The following is a 20,000-nucleotide window of genomic DNA, read 5'->3' as shown; positions in this document are numbered from 1 at the left end:
GGATTTATTATATGACTTAAAACACCAAAAAATGATCTTTGATCTTGCGGGACCAAGCGAGAAATCCCGAGCGGGCAGTATCGCTCCATCTTGCCCGCTCGGGTAGCCAATCAGAGCGCGCGATTTGGTTCATCTTGCCCGCTCACGGAGCTAGTCATATAATAAGTAGACTTAATTGGCAAAACACAGCATCCATACTTTCACTGTAGTGCAGCCACGGGTGGAAATGAGAGCACCCCGACTGGAAGTACCTATTCCTGTGGCCATAGGACGTAGAAGGAAATGATTTCTTGGCTGATTTTGTCTATCTCAAAGTGAAGGTAACCGTGGGAACCAACTGCTTCAATAGACTCAACAGAAGCATAATCCTGGCCGCTCTCAGAACTCCTCTCTGGCATTTCTGCATAATTTGCAAGACTTTTCTACTTTCTCATCCTTGATGTTTGCCAGGGGTCCTAGATTTTGGTCTTTCTTCTCCTTCAAAAACAAAAGGAAACCGATCCCTGATAAAATATACTATGGTACGGAGATCTTTTCCAACGATCTTGCACGCTCCAACGCCTTTTCTAAGTACTTTCAGTCCATCTACACATTGGTTGTAGCGATATTGCGGAGGAACTTGTTCCTTTGGATTCATTAACTGAGACTCTTGATCTGATTCAAGTATCTGTGAAAGAGGTGACGTGTCTCCTTTAATCCATTAATGTAAGCAAATTAGTCGGACTTGACGGTTTACCTAATATTATCTTAAAGGAGTGAGCGGAGGTTTTGGCTCCTTCCTTAACAGCGTTTATCAACTTTGGGTTAAGCAATGGCTTGTGTCTTAGCAAGTGGAAGTACGCCAATATAGCTCCAGTTCACAACGTGACAAACGTGATGACGTCTTCAACTACCGACCGATCTCACTGCTACCTGTTATATCTAAAATTCAGGAACATGTTGTTGCCAATACCTTCAGTATGCCTTCCAAAGTGGCAGATCATGTGTGGCCCAACTTCTTCTGGTGTACCAAGAAATTGGTAAACATTTGGATGCTGGATTAGATACCGATTTGATATTATTGGATTTTGCTAAAGCATTCGACTCGGTTTGTCACAAAAAGCTGCTACAAAAGCAAAAGTGGTTTGGTATCTGTGGCCCTTTACTTGCATGGTTTGAAAGTCACCTTAGCTGACGCATGCAACGAGTTGTTATTAATGGTTTCTACTCCAACTGGAATCCTGTAAAATCGGGTGTTCCGCAAGAATCTTTGCTGGGGCCTACCTTATTTCTAACATACATCAATGACCTCCCGAATGTAATCATGCACTCTAAACTGGCAATGTTTGCCGATGACTCTAAATGTTTTAGAGTAATAAAAGATGCTAGTAGTGACTAAACGCTCTTTCAGAATGGTCTACGACGAATGAGATTTTCTTCTAACCCTCCAAATGCTTAAATCTAAAAATCTCAAGGAAAAGAAATAGCCCCGTCAGATGGTATCATCTTATGGGATCACAACTGGAAGTGGTCCAAACTACTAAAGACCTTGGTGTTGTCATCACATTCGACTTAAAGTGGTCTGATCACATCTCTGCCGTTGTTGCTAAGGCCAATCGAATGCTGGGATTCATAAAAAGAAACTGCACTGGAGACCTCAATAAATATGCTCGAAGGCTGCTCTATGTATCGTTGGTCCGATCGAATATGGGCTACGCTTCTCAACTCTGGGCCCCTCAATCTCCAGCCCTGATGATTGAGGTCGAGAACATTCAAAGGAGAGCAACTCGTTTCATCTGCTAAAACTTCGAACTCTCCTATAAGGAGCGTCTACGTAAACTTAATCTCTTGCTTATTAATTAATGGCTAGAATATGTAGATATTGTCTTTTTCTTTAAGTGTAAGGCTGGTTAAATTAACTTAAATCTTGATGATTTAGTTGTATTTTGTAGTGGGCGTTCCTATCGTGGCTCGTCAGGTCTCCTTCCAAATAATAATTTTTGCTAGAACCTCCCTGTTTCGGTACTCATATTTCGTACGCATTTCTAATTTGTGGAATGCTATTCCAGAGTATATTAAATCTGAAAGCTTGCTAGAATCATTTAAGAAGAAGCTTAACTCATTTTTGTATAAAAGACTTACTATTGTTTTCAACCAAGACGACATTTGCTCCTACAAGTTAGTCTGTTGTAAGTGTCGTCGTCTAAACATATTTACTAGTCGTACATGTTGAAACGTTTCATACGTTCATACTGTCTTCTATTCGTTTCATTATCATAATTTTTTTGAATTTACACTATTTATGTAGTTTGTTTCTTATTAAGTTGTCCTTTTTTTTCTGCAGCAAGGGGTTGTTGTGAGTGGGTGGCTTTGTATCTTTTTTCTTTTAGGGGTTGGGTCGGGTAATTTACCTAGTAGGGGACTTTGTGTCCTATTGTAATATTACTTGCCTTTGGGCGAATTCGTTAATTAAATTAAATTAATTAACCAGGATAACAGTGATTGCTGCATTGATTTTCGGGGTTTTTGAAAGGGCACGGCTGTCTTTAGATCATGTTCCAAGGACGAATTCAGTAATGAAGACAGTGAGTCGCATGCATGTCAAGACGATTTGACACATTTAATATAAATTTGTCATATTTCTCGTTTGTTTTAATTTTTTATCTGTTTTTTGTCCGCAGTTTTGTTTCACCGAATAAAAGAAGTGAAAATATGATCTGGGGAAATGGTACTGTAATTGAAGTTTATCAGGATTAATGATTCTATCCAGAATTACTGACATCTTGTCACTTCAAACTTCAGGAACTGAAAGAAGAAATTCTGCTTCCAACATTTCATACTTGTATGATCCTTACTTTTTTTGGGAAACAAAATTGTAGGGGCATGGGACTCTCCTACCCGGCCCCATCTCTGGCTACGGCCCTGCAAGAATGTAATGAATGTTTCTTTAAACTGGCCTTTCTTCCAAGGTAATCACTCTTAGAGTAATTATCGCATTTATTCACCTTTAACTAGCCTGCGTAGTTGGCGGTTCTGTTGTTGCGGAACGAAAGAGAACTCGAACGGTTTTCCCCGTGGGAAAGGAAGATCCCAGCCTTATTGGCGCTCGAAAGCTATCGCGAAATAGCAGCAAGCTACGCAGGGTTTGGAACAAAGAGTTACCAACGTGTACACCCTAAAATTTTTGACGAAGCCACTCCAAATATGGTAAAACACTACCAATATAAATTCCGCCTAGCATACAAGCGGTCTCTTTTTTTGCATGGGTCGCTGGAGTTGAGGTGGGAACAGGTTCGTGTTCCCACAATCGACGTGATGCGACTTAAATAACGTTAAAACTGCATTTTAATAATCATTCTTATCCACGATGTTTAGTTTTCTTGTTATAGACTTTCTTTTTTAACCTATTAATCGCGTTTTAATGAGAATGATTCGTCTTTGCGTTCGTATAAATCTCCTTCGTCGATTCCAGTGCGCGAGGCAGTTGTCGACGCCCGCCGCTGCAACTGTAAATGAGTTGACTCCACAAGAAATCTTCAAGCGCGAAGATACTTACGGTGCTCACAACTATCACCCGTTGCCGGCTGCTTTGTGCAAAGGGAAGGGTCCGTTCGTTTGGGATGTGACGGGAAAGCGATACTTCGACTTTCTCGCTGCGTATTCGGCGGTCAATCAAGGACATTGTCATCCTAGAATTGTGAGAGCGCTGCAAGATCAAGCTGAAATCCTGACTCTGACGTCCAGAGCCTTTTACAACGATGTTTTGGGTGAATTTGAAGAATATGCTTCGAAGTTATTTGGCTACGACAAGCTTTTGCCGATGAACACGGGCGTTGAAGGGGGAGAAACGGCATGCAAGTTGGCACGAAAATGGGGATATCAGGTGAAAGGGATCCCAAAAGACAAAGCAAAAATTGTTTTCGCCGAGGAAAATTTCTGGGGACGTACTCTTGCTGCTGTTTCTTCGTCATCTGATCCAGATTGTTTTGGGGAATACGGACCATTTATGCCTGGATTTGAACTCGTTCCCTTTAATGATTTGGTTGCGTTAGAGGTTAGTGTTGTTTGCTTTGCAATGGCGGGAGATGGACTGTACGTGTGCCACGTGTAATCTCAACATATGAACCTTTTCCTTGTTGGGATGAAAGGAAAACGTTTCCGCGCAATCGCTGTACTTTACAGGAGACAAGTACTAAAATTAAAACTTGCGAATAATTTTTTCGTTGGGATATAAGAATCACAGATCAGAAATTCCTTAACTAATTAATGAATTGTCTTGCTTCTAAGCCTCCCTCCCCCTGGAAAATTGTTGACCACAAAGCGTCAAATGTGATAACTCCTGTCCTTACCTTGGAGAACAACTGTACCTTCTCATCATTTCAGTTTTTCCTTTTGATAATAAAATACTTGCTAGCTTCTAGCAAAACTTGAACTCAGGAATTGGAGACTTAACTGATTATAAACAATGCTTTTGTTATTTAAAATCTGCAACCACAGAACAAAAGAATCCTTTGTTTCGACAGCCAATAGATCTCTGGTTGGTACATAAATGATAGTAGGTGACATAACCATGATTATTAAATTCTCAACCTTGGATAATGCAATTCTAGCTTTTCTTTGGTTCACTGAATTGCGGTTACCAGCTATTATACCTGCATTTGACCTTATATGGAAAGGAATGCGCCAAATATCGCTCAGCGTAAAATCATTTTCTGGTCGTTTCTTAAAATAAATAAAATGTAGCAAAATCAAAGGTTGAGAATTTAAAACAATTATTCCATTTGCCCTTGTTGGATACAAGATTGGTAACAGCCAACTGGGCACTATGCCCCTCGTTGTCCATTTACCGTTTTGTATTCAACGTGGGCTCATGGAGTAATTTTTAAGTATCGTTATACCTTGGTGGAGTTTTATCATCTAGCTAGGTGATTGTTCTTCGAAGAAAGACATTTGTTTGTGAGGGACACTTGGAACCTGAGCTGAAGTCATCCACATCAGTCACAAGCAGCATTCTGTTAGGCTTAAGAGCTCTTTTTTTCAATATTTTGCAATCCATTTTACTGAGTTACAGTTATTGTGTTTCTAGCAAGCCATCAGTGACCCAAACACCTGTGCATTCATGGTGGAACCCATTCAGGGAGAAGCTGGAGTGAAGATCCCTGATGATGGATATCTGAAAGGCGTGAGAGAGCTGTGTTCCAAATACAGTGTAAGCCTTTAATAAATGTAAATTTAGTGTCTAATTCACTTTCAGAGGAAGCAGTGGGGCACTTGCCTTGAGACTTGGAGATCTTGGGCTTCAAGACCAGTTCTGACCACTCATTTAACCCATTGACTTTGTTGGGATGCCTCACTTGACCGATATTGATCACCCGACATGACGTACAGTGCATGTAAATTACGGTGGTATGTGAGCGCTAAAAATAAACCATATGCACAGTAAGTGTACACAAGAGATTGAGTTTTAGAATTAAGTTCAACAGAAGAGGCAACAGTGAACTTCCAGATGATGCAAAAATAATTCTAAAAAGTGATCGAGAACACGTCCTGAGGCTCAACTAAAAATGTAGAGGTAGGCTTTTTGAAGCAGCACACGTTAAGGTGTCAAGAAAATTGTTTATCACCAACTAACAAAGTGCTTGAAAAAATATATATTACCACTGAAAATATGCCTTGTGCAGTTGAGTCTAATCACTCAGTGGACAAAATTGTTCGAAATTTATGCCAATCGCCTTGTTTTCTTGCAGGTATAAGTGCAAGAATTATACACCACAGCTGCTGAAACAAAATTTCACCACAAGTTTTCTACTTTTTGAAATACACAAAACTGCAAAATTCATTGAATTAATTGATAACTTTCATGTTTCGTAACAGAACAAACAAGATCAAATTGTGTAGAAAAGTGCTCTGAGCACTTCAAAGACTTTCACTGAAAGATAACTCACAAAAACACAAGAAAGACAACATATAAAATCGGTGGAGGTATTCACGCATTTGCAAAATATAAATGCATGATCGTTTTGACACAATTTGCAGATGTATTGAAGGCAATTCCCAATTTCTTCAAATTCTCAGTTTATTTTAGGACAAAAAAAATTGTAATTCATTGGGAGCTTATCAATGCCCATAATTATGTTAATAGCTATAAAGGCCTTTAATTTCTGTGAGGCTTATTTCATGAAAACAGGCAATGCGGTTGGAGGGTATTCAAGAGCTTTTGATAGGCATACCTATGTTTCTGGTTACCACTAATTCCCACAGATGATCTCTAACGAAAACTAAGAAAAATATCTAATTCATTACGATTATCTAAAAGAAAGTAAAGGCCAGTGGCTACCATGAAATCTGGAACTTGAATATTATTGAGCTGGTCATATCCAGCAGGCTTCTTCTCCAGCATCGGTGTAATTGTTCTCGCCTTGGTTGCCACCGTTTTCATTGCCACCATCTAAATCAAAATTGCTATCACAAGTATCCCCTCTTCTTAGAGGAAAACCATAAAAACTCCCTTTATCATCCAAATCCTAAAAAAAAACAGGGGTATCCCCTTCATTTGATGCGTTACCTGACAAATCAGCCGTTGTTTTCGTGTAATTTGATCGTGCGATCAAAGGGCAGAAAGCCAGACCTCATGGAGTCTCTTATCAGCTGTCAAAATCTGCTCACAGGATGACAAATGATTGGTCATGAGATTTAGTAGGGTAATTATTATCCTACTAAATCTCCACAATGTTCAACAAAACATACAGAATTACTAAGGGGGAGGGGGTAGAGGTCTTATGGCCAGTTTGGATGTCACAGGGTTAATTTCATCCTTGTGTAGTCCCTGACTCAACTTCTCATCTGCACTTCTAAATAGGCAACTGCTTTGCCTCTGGCCAGTTGGGATTCTGGACAATTGTTGTTCTGGCCTTGGTCATTCAAAAGGTGGATAACGCTATCCAGTGCGCTATCCACCTTTCGAACAACTGGGGCCTGTTTGGGTCATTTCTTTGATTGTCTTTTACTGGCCCAGAAAAACCTGTGGGGAGTCGTCAGTTAAGTATGTATGTATGTACGCAAAACATTTCAGTTTTTGATGAAACTTGGTCAAAATAAAAGCAAAGTCCAATATAAAGTGTCCTCACTGATTAAGTCTGAGTCACTGCTGTATTTATATTTTTTGCCCACAGGTTCTTTTTATAGCTGATGAAGTACAGACTGGTCTTGGAAGAACTGGAAGGTAATCATCAATAAAAATGGCCCATAATGTGTAACTCTTGTACAAAGTACTGAGATGACTTTCTAAGTGAAACATATATTATTGAAGTGACCCAAGCAGTTGCAAAGAGGCCAGGATCATGCAGATAACTTGATTTGGGAAGGACGTGTGGTTAAATTGTCACAACATTGATCTCCAGCAACAGTCTTTCCTTCTCAGGAACTCTCTCTGACACCAGATGATCTAAACAAAAACAAAGTAGTAATCAGTGTGGTTCGTAAAATCTTGTATTAGAGTGAGTTTCAATCGAGTGTCTTAAAACCAAAACCAAAGTAATTACTTTGGCCAATCAAAAAGCACTGACACAATCCAGTACACCAATCAAAACTCTTAAGTAATAGCACGTAGCAGACACAAAGCGTGGGAAAATGTGCATGCACTAGCCACGATTGCTTTTCGATGGTTGAAAAAGGGGCGCAAGAACTTTGAACCAATCACTGAGTGAAGTAATGCAAAACCAAAGCAATTCACTTATTACTTTTGACACTCATTGAAAACTGCTCTAAGCCACAAGGTAACTGTTATTATCTTATCCCTAGGCGTCTAGCAGTTGACCATGAAAATGTGCGGCCAGATATTGTAGTTCTTGGAAAAGCATTGGCAGGTGGTGTTTATCCAGTAAGTTGTGCTTTGGACTATTTTTCTGTTTGGACAAAGACTGAAACCTATAGGTAGTGTATTCAATCTGCTACATATTCCTTAAATCTGGCCTTTGAGGTCACTATTACCGTAATTTCCGGGCGATTACCAGCGGGTAATGTGTTAATTTTTCCGCAAACAGTTCTTGGTGCGGGTTATAGGAAGGTGCAGGTAATGTGATAATTCCGGTATAGTTTTAAAACCGTAAGAGAGAAAAAATATAACAGTCATTAATGAAACTGTTCCTAAAAACTGTATATTGCCTTATTTATCCCGCTTTAATTGCCTAACAAACTTAAATGCTCTCGATGAAAACCAATGCAAATTGAGACATGTCAACAAATATCGTTCACAATCAAAATCGTTTATCACGCGTGTGATATTACTTTCTTACTTTGCTAATTTCACAGCTTCTTTCTTTGTTTAGTTGAAAATAAAATATTATATGCTAACTGGAATAAAAAAACTCAAAACAAAACAATAAAAATGTGAAACAGCAGGCTTTAAAGAACCTGATGCTGACATGTTCATTTCATGGCGCCACTGCTGCTGCATAATTAATGGCGAGCTTTAGCAACGACGATGGGAACGGCAACCAAAACGTCATCTAAAAACATAATTTCGCCTTATTGCAACCACTTCGAGACTATTCCAACTTTTTAATATGACAAGGTGTAGCAGTCCCTCAGGTATAAAACCATTATGAGCGGCACTTAATTTCGGGGAGAAAATTAAAATTTATCCTCAATTGTTGGCGTCCTCCATAAAACCTCAAACTTGGCTATTTCACATTGTTGTTTTGCTGACGTTGGCAAAGAAATGGACAAAAGTGAAAAACGCATGTGCAGAGCGTGCCAAGCTATTGCCTAGACTAAATATGCAAATTTGTGATATTCTCGTTGCCGTCGCCGTTGTCGTTGCTAAAGCTCCCTAATAAGAGGTGATTGTCGGCACAAGTGTAAACAAACATACACGGACAAAATTTTAAAACACCAGAACATTCGGCGCATCAGTAAAATATTCCTAGCAAGCACTGCCTTGAGGTAGAGAGTATTTTCCTGTTTCAAGTGATTTCTTAGAGTCAATAGATCCTGAAATATCGAATTTTTTTTAGAACAGATTTTTACAATGGAATATCAAAAACAATAGGTGTGAAAACTTACCAATTTCACGCTGAAGGATATTTTGTTAACAAAAACAATGGTTGAAGTTTTTATTTGATTCAAAACGTTATAAAAAGGTAATTGACTGAATGAGAAATACACCCTTCAATCATTTACGATAAGTGTAGCCACGAACAATTATTTTGGCAGATTCAAAATGCCCGGTGTTAAACATGGACGTCAGAGTTTTACTTTTGAGTGTAAGCTCAAAGTTATCGCTCGTGCAGATAACTTTGTGAGTTCACGAATTTCTTTTCTTTTTGGGTGCGGGTTATCTGCTCGTGCGGGTAATCTGTTGAAATTTTTTTCTTGTTATTGCAAAAAATGACTGATGCGGGTAATCTACCACGCAGGTAATCACCCGGAAATTACGGTAGGATGCACCGTGTGTGTTCAGCGACCTTTAAAGCTATGCTGGGTGCACTGGGGACAGCTATGATTAAGATGTCAGAGGGTAGGGGCCAGACGAACTGATCCCTTACATGCTTTATTACAAAATGTCCCATTTTCCACTAGGTACGAGAAAGATAGTTAAAATGCAATTGTTTAGTAGGATGTATGACTCTGCAACCTACAGAATGAAGGCCAGACATTGCAGCCATGCATTTAGAAACCTTTTTAACACACTTTTAACACAGACAAAGTCAATTCTTAAATCTGTGTAATCAAATTTTTATATTATCTCAGTCATACTCTTTCTTCAAATTTTAATGTCTATCTAGAAATACCTTTTACTTTTGAAAATTTGGCAATATGTTTAAGTGTTTAGTTAACAAAAATACATTTTTTTAGGTCTCAGCAGTTCTTTGTGACGATGAAGTTATGCTTACTATCAAACCCGGACAGGTATTGAATTAATCACATTTCTTTTACTACGATTCTCAGTTGAGTATGACACTAGGGAAGTTTGGTGACAAAGTTTCATTGTTAAAGTTACCATGTTGTCAAGGGCAACTTGCTTCGTTTCCAAGGGTAACTTTCAGGGTTTGACGTCATTTAACTGGTAATGGTCGCCAAATTGAATTTAACCGTTACCATTTGTAGATTTTTCATCGCTCGCTCGTGACGTCAAGGCCCTAAAAGTTACTCTTGGAAACGAAGGAAGTTGCCCTTGACAACATGATAACTTTAATGCTGAAACTTTGTCACTAAACTTCCCTGGTGTCATACGTTACTGAGAATCGTAGTAACTGCATTTTTTTACTTTCTACTATTGCAAAACCAATATGACTTCATTTTGGTAGTCATACCAGTTTGAAATTCTCAGAACAGGAAGAAAGGTTTTAGAGGTATTTTGTAAATCAACACAAAACAAATGTCAACAGAGAAATATAAAAAACTCCTACTGAAATGAAAGATGTGCAGGTATCATACAGCAATGCTCAAAAGTAAGTTACCAGTCTGGTCTTGTTTCTTGTCTTGCAAGAATCACTGAAGCAGCAAGATTGGCATAAATTTTGATAAAAGTCCAACGGCTACACTGGTCAACGTTTGCAAATTTGAACAAAACAATGCTCTTGTTGAGTGTGATCAAACATGAATCAAAATTTCAATACTGTTAAAACCGAAAAAGAAATCATGCCAATAGCCCACTTTCGATATATTAAAATTCATTCCTAATCAAAAGACATATTCTCGAGGCTCTGGGGAATCAACTCATGTAAATCCTTGTATTTTCCCAGAGCCTCGGGATGATGCCTTTTGTTTAGAACTGAATTTTAATCTACCGAAAGTGGGCTATTGAGTAACGTTTCGTTTTTTACTAGAATTGTTGAATCGCCATGTGAAATAAAGTGAATTCAGATAGTTTGTGCCCAGCTCTTTTGCCCACAGTTTTTGCTCACACTTGAAGGTGGTGACTCACTTTTGAGTGGTACTGTATGTGTAGGTACCACCCCCAAGTCAATAGAAAATTCTAATGACTTTTTAATTTCCAGCATGGGTCAACATATGGAGGCAATCCACTTGGTTGTAAAGTTGCTATCACTGCTTTGAAGGTAGGCAGAAGTCATATCTTAACCCATTCACCCCTAAAGCAGCCCCAGTTGGCGAGCAAAATCGTCTGGTGTTAGACAGTAAAATCTGTAAAGCCTGCTTTTCACTAGTGATGCAAGCACAAGAGATTCGAGTCAAGTGAAAACTAACCATAACACAACGCAGAGACAAAGATTCACTAGTTCTCTGTTCGTTCTTACAGTGCAGCACTGTGATTGGAATCTGGAATGGGTCTTTTCACAGCTTGCATTGTGCAAGTGTCCTGTTTTCACACAACGCAAGCGGACGCAAGAGCCTTTGTCTAAAGCATTGTGCAAAACAGCACGCTAAAAGTGTGATGTGATGTGTGTGCCAAAAGACTTGTGAACAATGTTGCATGGTACATGGTACACCATGGTACGAAACCACTGGAACAGATTTGAGTATTTGAGAAAGGAAACGTTAAGATGAGAAAAATATTAACCTAGTGGACATGGCTGCCATGACATTTTACTCACTAGCGTGCCATTTTGCCTGATAGTGTGTCATTTCACCTGGCAGCGAACTCGGCAATCTTTATAGTTAAATAGGATATGCTTGCAATCTCGAGATTGCATGCCTGAGTTTGCCCGATTATAAGTGCTATGCCTTGCGGATTGGGTTCTGAGGTACACTCGGCATTTCTTCGGGCCGTCGAGTTACAGTCTTCGGATTGCCGTCAGACACCGAGCGCCACCTAACGAATGCTCGGCTAATCACATGGCAGAAAAAACCATAATATTCGTTTCTTTGAGCTGTGGCGGAGTTGTGTAGTGGCGGATTTTCCTCTTGATTTTCCTGTTTAAGTATCATTATGAATCGACTTAGATATATTATTGAAAGTTGTCAGAGCCTTCAAACTGTTGTTCTCTGGTTGAGAAACATTTTGCTTCAGATTCTTTGCATTGTCGGTCGAGTTTGGAATGAAGGCAGTCGCATGTTATGTCAATGGCTACCATCACCATCAACTACTACAAGGCATTTGGTCTTACAAAATCTCCCCTCTTTGGGGCTGCCTGCATTGATCAGGTCTCCTCCTACTCGAGCTTTTCCTTTCTCATCGAGACCGACTAGTTAGTTAATCTGGCGTCAGTGCCGAGGAGGCAAGCCCTAATAAGAACCTTTTTCCTTCCTCAGTCAAGTGAACCAAGCTCGCTGTCATGAACTCCTACTTTTAGTTATAAACCTTCTACTTTCAGATTTGACAGCCCTGCATTTTCACTGTGAAATAATTGAGCATGTAGTTGTGTCACTAGTGAAAACCAGGCTTGTGTCTCCCTTCCAAGAGTGAAAGGGTTGAAACTAAACTATACCATTTTGCACCACAAGCTTTGGAGTGAGAGTTGACAAGAAAGAAAAATTAGCCATCTTGTTCGCAAACTGGGCAACTTTATTCTGGCCCAATGTGTTAGTATTAACCTATTGACTCCTGAACTACTCACCACTGACTAGTAAAATCATCTGGCAATTAGTCAGTGGGTTAACAAGGTTGCTGAGTTCAAATTGCAAACATCTCATTGGAAAAGCCTGTAATAATAAAGCGATGCTCAAATGGCAAAATTTTGCTTAACAGATTCACTTCTTTTTATAAAAATTCCTTATCTTTGGGGCTTTGAAGCAATACTGGACTTTGAAATTGGCTGATTTTGTCAAAGGAGGTTGATTGAACCATAATACCTTTTTGTCAAAAACTTGGTGACTGTGTGTGAGAATGGATCTTTAGGGAGTGACAAATCTTTTTGCAGTTGAGATTTTAGACCATTTTTTAGAATGTGTTGGCCTTTCTTTGGGTATGAAGCTATGAGGTAACGATGTAACTAAGCAGCTGCATTTTGTAGACGTTATGGTGTTTTGGGGAACCTTTGTTTTTCATAGGTTCTTGAGGAAGAGAAACTGGCTGAACGTGCTGCCGTACTTGGAGAAATGATGCTTCCTGAGCTGAAGAAGCTTAATCCATCTGTTGTGAAGACTGTCAGGGGAAGAGGACTTATGAATGCCATTGAAATCCATCACACGAAGGGTGAGCTTTAAAAACACTTGCAGCTGCTCTCCAATGGAATCTTCTGAGCCTAGTCTGTTTAGTACTTTTTATAGAGTTTTATTGAAAGGTCTTGCTCTGTGCAAGCACCATGGGAAAGAAAATATGGTACCTCATCTGTTTGAGAATTGGTTTTGGTTACCATACAATGTATGCCAATGTGACCAGTATCACGTGACCATATCGTAGGCTCAAGTTTAGAGCTCGTCAAAGTCAGCTGTTTTTTGAAGTTTAATGCTGACCAGGTAGTGGGTCTCGATTGGATTGCAGGCTGAAGCCAGGTTAACTTATGGTTTGGGGGAAAAACAGAAAAATGTGGTGCAAGTTTCGACCGGATTGCGATGTGGCAACCCAGTTAGTTATAAATAACCCAGGAGCTCTGTGTTTAGACTTGGCTAAATTTATATAATTATATTGGAGTGAAATTTGGAACAAATAAAGAAGGATTTTAGGCAAATGGCTCTGTTTTATGGTGGAAGATTGATACTAGGGCATCTTGAAGCTTGAGTAAGGACCAAAAGGACAGTGTCATGTTTCAGTGGCATTGAAGACCTCTCAGCTTTGTTCTTCATTTTTCCCGTATAGATCCTGTGACAATGCTTCGTGGTGGAAGGGTTTCACTGAAAAAAATTATCATTTTCATGCCGGGGTGAAAGGACGTGACAGAAAATTTAAAATAGTCAGTTTGGATATCTTTTATGAAAAAGTCTATCAGCTTTTCCCTGTGTTTTAACCCATTACTCCTCAAGTGCCCTATGAGGCCCCTAGTGGTCAAGTAAAATTGTTGGGCATTAGACAGCAAAATCTCAGCAGTCAGTGGGTGAAATAACAGATGATGATATTATATTTATAGAAGGTGGTTGTGATGGTTATGCTTTATGTTCTTTAAATTTTTTTTTGCAGATTTTAATGCATGGAAAGTATGTTTAAAACTGAGGGACAATGGACTTCTTGCAAAACCAACTCATGATCACATCATTCGCTTTACTCCAACCCTTGTCGTCACAGAAGACCAACTTTGCGAAGCACTTGGAATAATCAAGGAGACTGTTGAGTCGTTTGCTTGAATTTTATTGCTGATTTGTTTTATAATGGTTTTTTAGCGTTAATTTTTATTTGCTGTTTTATCTACTGAAATAGGAAAGCGTAGCTATTGCTGCCTACTTGAATTTATCTGAATAACCAACTGCTCGCAGGGTATTGGTTTGGAAGAACTTAACTAAATCTCGCATTCTTGATTTCGGCCTTCAAGATCCTCTTTACTTGATAAGTTTCCAAGAATACTTCACTCTTGAAACTAACCTTTAGTAACAATGATAGTTGCATTCAGTTACTTCTTTGTTGCCCAGTGTAGGGTTAGAAGGAATAATAATTTATGCATTGAGTTGTAAGTTCTTAATAATGCATGCAAGCCGGGATTCTATTTATACAGTAGTAGGCTGTTTATCTTGCACAGTGTCCCTTGGCACTCCATCTGTGATGTTTTCAAGTTGTCTGCCACTGCACGGGGTGGGTACTGAGTACATTTTTGACGTAAACAGACATCTCTCTGACAAGTTATTTTTGTTGATCAATTATTGTTTTAGTTGTAGTTAACATTATTTGGACATTTCAAAATCATATTACGAAGCACCCTTATTTCCTTGGCATAAGAACCTTAAAAAGTGTTTTTCGTTTTTGTTTTTGTTTGATTTTTCAGTCTTTGATTTGATTTGTGTGGTTCTTAGCTATTGTAGGGTTTTATGCCGAGGAAGAAGTGATGTTAAGGTAAGAGAAATTAAGCATTGTGTTTACGTGGAAAAGCAAACACGGAACAGTGGACTACTGCTTGTCATTTTCATTTTATTCTAACAAGTTTTTCTCTCCCTTTTGAAAAGTTACTTGATACCTGCTGCTAACAGGAAAGAAATGAACTCATATTGAACGTTTCTTTCATTTTGGCCAAACGCAAATTTTAGTCCGACGTTTGCAGTAAACGTGATGCTTAATATCTCTTTAGTAACTTTTCGGAGTAAACTCTTGTGACACTCTCAGGACTGAAAGGGTTAATTTATACTGAAAAAATTATTGACAAGTTTATCCACAATCGTACTAACGCAATATTGGACTGATACTATTAGACTGGTACTAACTGATCACTATTGGACTGATACTAACGCAATATTGGACTGATAGTAACAGTAATAATGATAATAATAATAATACAGTAACTATCTTCATTAATGTTGATCTCTCGGCTGTTGCTGATTGGAGCTGTCACATAATGGAGATGAAGAAGAAGAAGAAGAAGAAGAAACTCTTTGTGGTTGATAGCTAGCACCAGTTATCCCCAAGGAACCAATTTTTTCATTGTTTAATTTTTCTTTGTGACCACAAAGACAGTATGACCATTTAACACTAGTTTATCTTTTTGTGGCTATGACAATGTTTCGAGAAATAGTCTGTCCTTAGCCAAGTTACAGTACACAACAAGATTTGACAGACGGAACTGGACAGACGCGTTTTTTTCTTTTTTTCGGGAAATTAGCAGTCGGCTAGAAAACACAAGAAAACCTTAGTCATTAAGCATTATATCAGTAATTTTAGGCTTTCGAGAAGGCATGAACACTTGACAGCGGTTCTCAAGTCTCTAGTTAGATCATTGTTCTCTAAATCTAGTTCTGGAACGTTTGCTTAGCTGGGAGAAGTTAAACAAAGTGAGCTACTTGGGAAAAAGCTTAAAGATATAAAGGCAGACTCTGTAAGTGACATAGACCTTATTCATAAATGGCAGTCACATTTATAATTCTTTTGTCCACGTGCAAATTAGCCTACCAAGCCTCATTTTAGAGCAAGAATTCTTTTCAATTCACTTTATGGTATCGAGGCTTGGTAGGCTAATTTGCACTTCGACAAAAAAATTATAAATTGGCCACCATTTATGAATACGGTCTATTAGTGGTTGTGTTGAAGCTGTGGGTTGAAAGGTCTGTATTACCTCAGTGACACCATTAATGATATGTTACTCTCACCTAACCCTTCTAACCACTAATATAAATAAAAAATAATTTAATGAAGCACATTCTTCACTAGTGTGTGATCTCTCAGCTTAGGTTGGTGGCAGTGTCCCTTGGTGAAGTCTTATTGGCCGTTGACTTAAGACGTTGAAAAAGACCTTGTGGTTGACAGCCGTAAGTAGCTGTCCCCTTGGAGCTTTTTTTTTTTTTTTAAGTTTATCAATGACATTGGGTGACTGTTTAGGACTTTGACTGTGTGACGTTACAGGAGGTCGACAGGAATAAGCCAACAAAGTAATTTGACAGGCCAGGAATTCACTGATTTTAGGTCATTGGGTACTGGTTTGTTGACAAGAAGAAATCAGACTGACATCACAACGTGATTTTATTTTTATTTTTATTGCACTACTTAAGTGCACTCATTAAATTTAATTGCTAACCACGCTAGTTATGCAATAGCTACTGTTAAAAAGTTCTTTGACTTGCCATTGTAAAATACCAAGTCAGATCTCCGAGTCATAATTTTATTGTAAATCACATAGTTTGAATTGCTAAGAAAAGTGTGGCAATCACCAAAGACACCTCCTCACTGATGGTGGTCTGTCATGATGCGAGTTATCTCATGGTGATGAGAACTAATTAAGAATTCTTTGTGGTGAATCTTTATTACTGGGAGTTGTTTCCCATAGAGCCCCCTTTTTTCCATATAGTTTCTAACTGTGGACTTTGAGAATACCGTTGTTTCTCTGAACCAACAAGAAAAATCAGTCATGGTTATTTTTAAGAAGAACCATGTTTCATTATTAAAATCGGCGAGTTTATAGCGATTCAAGACTTCTTTATCAAGACAAGTGTTTGCTGCTTTTGTGTTAGCACCCCCTCATTACAACTTTGAGCTTTCACACACAAAATAACCTGACCAAAAGGTTAAGCTAATAATTTAAAGTTGGACAGACGATAATGGGCCTTTGGCCCAGTGACAGAGAAAACTGTATGATGGCGCTGGCCACAATATATCCAGTGTGCCTGCCATCGCAAGAGGAGGATGATGATGATGATGATGATGAAGATGATGATGATAGAAGTATCCATGTTGGTTGATGACTGCACATCCCATAGGAACTTCACTTCTCTTGTCCCCTACTCATAAATCGGCAGATTGTTTGAGGTTTTGGGTATCAAGAAATTACTGAAAACAGACTGAACAAGACGGGACGATATGACAAAACCATTGCTTGGATCCTTGTGTGCAAGTGTAGTTGTGTTTTCCATGTTTTGTCACAACAAATTAGGCTTTGTTCGTAAGCGTGTTTGCTTGCTGTTGGGTACAGTTACAGCTGTGGTGATTTTGCTCGTTGTTTCTTGTTATTTGTGTTGTTGTCTTAGTGACAACAGATTTCAGAGTAACTTATCGTAACTTGTTTTAAGACTATTGTTGTTGGATGAAAGGCTGGTCTGACTTTTGATTGGTCACGTTTGTCCGATGTAAACGGAAATCGACTAAAAGGGAATCCAGAGGGGAATCTTGTTTTTTGTTTTATAGTTCCGTGCTAGCTCCCACCTCAAGATGGTGGTTGCAGCTGGCAGGTGGTATCCGTCAAGGCTCCATGCAATTCCACTGGTTGATGGTAGTAAACTTTAACCCGTTTCCTGTCCCAGTGGTGTTTAATGTTATTATATCATTTCATTTAGTGTATTTTGCTATAAAGTGTCTTTCAAGGTGTATCTAATGGATCCAAGCCATATGGAAACTGTAAAGCTGTTGCTTTTATCCAAGTACAGTAGTGTTTGACAATTTAAAAAGTTCTGATTTTGTTTTAAAATTTACAAATTAACAACTCTTTTTACCTTGTTATTCTGAGCTCGGTAAAGCATCTTTTTGAAGTCGTTTCCCAAGATCTTCGACGATACCAAGTTTGTTTACAGAACCTCGTTCCCAGGGTCTCTCAGCTTTGCGACAATGGAGGCAGAGAAGAGAGACCCTGGGAACGAGGTTGAGGTTCACACTGACAAGGGAATACATTTTTTGAAATAAAGCAAGTCCAGTCTTGGGTAAAAGCAATGGTAAACTGCTAACAAAAACGTGACAGCTGTTAAAAGCATTCCAGCGGGAAGATTGAATTTGCAGGGTGATTCGCAATTCCGATGGCCACGTGACGACGACATGGACAACGAAAGACCGTTTTGACCAGAAAATCGCTAAGAGCAACATTGGTTGAAGACGTGGATTCTTTTGAGAATTGAACTACAAGGATAAAGGGGAAAACCAGATCACCAGGTGCAATCAATTTGAGACTTAAGTTGGAGAAAGTGTTTCAAAAAGTGGAATTTCAGCAAAGGAGGAGTTTGATAAAAAGCTTCCGTTTGTTCTTGGACTTAGAGACTGTTTCTTTGACGGTACGACATTTCACACAATAAAAAAATGCTAGGGGGCTACAATCGCGTCAGCTTTTCGAAGCGAGACAGCAGTGGCAGCAACAACAGCAGCAGCAGCAACAATTTCATTACTACTAAACAAGATGTGATGTTGGAGGGCATTGATTGAATCATCCATTACATCTTGTTACATAAAACGAAGACGCACAGACAACTCGACAAGTGCTGTGTCTTCGGGCTTCGGCGTGTTGTCGGGTACAGAAACTGAAGGTGGAAGGAAGCTATTTAACAGGAAAAGAATCAACTGGACAGATTAATGCAGGAACACGATGTATATGCATTAGACAGCAATCAAGATACAACTGTGAAGACGGAATACCAAGTTAAAAAAAAAAACTAATAGCGAGTAATGTTGACGAGATAAAAAAGGATGAACAAAACGATACTGTTTAGAGGGTTAAAATCCATTAACAAGTTAAACACACAATCTACACTTAGACTTGTCATAGTGTACCAATTAAGAAGGGGTGATAATGCTAAAGCAGCAAACTAGAAATATCCGGAAAAGAACAATTTACTGAACAGAGACAAAGCAACAATTTTCTTAGTCACCGTGCCTATGTGAAAAAAAGTCCTTAATTAACTTATTGTGCGTGTTTTACAATGGCAAAGTTGTTAAACAGACCTAAACAATCAACCACAGTGTCAACACACTTTTGATAATTTTTGGAGGGTTCCGAATTTTATTTAGTACACTTGACTACTTTGCTGTCAAACTGTTAAAGAATTACTTTTGTATAACGTCTAGTTGTATTTTGCTCATCCACGGTGTGAATCTGTGAAACTCTCGGATGAAACAACAGAAACAGGCCACACGAGGCGTCGAGAGCAAATTATTTTTATGGGTTTTTCACTGAGGAAAAATCCCTAGACTTGCTTCTGTGTAACAAGGGAGTCACTGGAAAATGAGGTTAAGTTGATACATAAATGACTGCTCATTTGTCTGTTGGAGTGAAGGTGAATTAAATGAGTGGCCAATTTTGCACACCTTCAATACAGGCAAATAATCAGTCGACAGTAAGCCTTACAGTGCGATGCGCCTTACCGTGGCCACCTAACAAAGTTTTTTTAAAACATACGCCAATCAGGGTGTGCGAATTTGATTGACAGTCACGCCTCCTTACAAAGTTCGTACGGTTGTAAGTTGAACACCGTTGCATGGGTTGTTGAGTTGACGTACTTGCAGGTAGTTGTCAAATGTGGAAGTTCGTTGGGTGGCCACGGTAAGGCGCGTTGCACTGTAGTTCAGCGAGTGAGATAAGTGTTAAACCTGCAGAACTGATATCGGTGGCCTCGAAATATCACGGGAATACGTGATTTAGTTTGTTTTTAGTTTGTGTAACGCAAAAGTATGTTAACGCAAATACAATGAAAGGCTTGTTGAATCATTTGAGAATGTGTTTACTTTTTCGTCAGTACTTAAACCTTGTGAACTAAAACTAAACTTATCGTGATGAGATAAGTTTTCAAAATCG

At 38.9% G+C, this 20,000-nt stretch overlaps 1 protein-coding gene across 1 annotated transcript; it reads left to right on the top strand.

Annotated features, from left to right (window-relative positions):
- The first annotated feature begins 3,229 nt into the window (after window positions 1-3,229).
- LOC138044160 (ornithine aminotransferase, mitochondrial-like) lies at window positions 3,230-15,365 on the top strand. Its single transcript, XM_068890839.1, has 8 exons — window positions 3,230-4,033; window positions 5,066-5,188; window positions 7,152-7,201; window positions 7,780-7,858; window positions 9,835-9,888; window positions 10,980-11,039; window positions 12,931-13,075; window positions 13,997-15,365. The coding sequence occupies exons 1-8, from the start codon at window positions 3,401-3,403 to the stop codon at window positions 14,158-14,160; spliced, it is 1,308 nt and encodes a 435-aa protein (XP_068746940.1). The 5' UTR covers window positions 3,230-3,400; the 3' UTR covers window positions 14,161-15,365.
- Window positions 15,366-20,000: the final 4,635 nt, after the last annotated feature.

This window comes from Montipora capricornis, chromosome 3, assembly GCF_036669925.1.
Source record: "Montipora capricornis isolate CH-2021 chromosome 3, ASM3666992v2, whole genome shotgun sequence".
Taxonomy (NCBI): Eukaryota; Metazoa; Cnidaria; class Anthozoa; order Scleractinia; family Acroporidae; genus Montipora; species Montipora capricornis.
The sequence above is the reverse complement of the archived record's forward strand: the minus strand, read 5'-3'. Positions and strand labels throughout refer to the sequence as shown.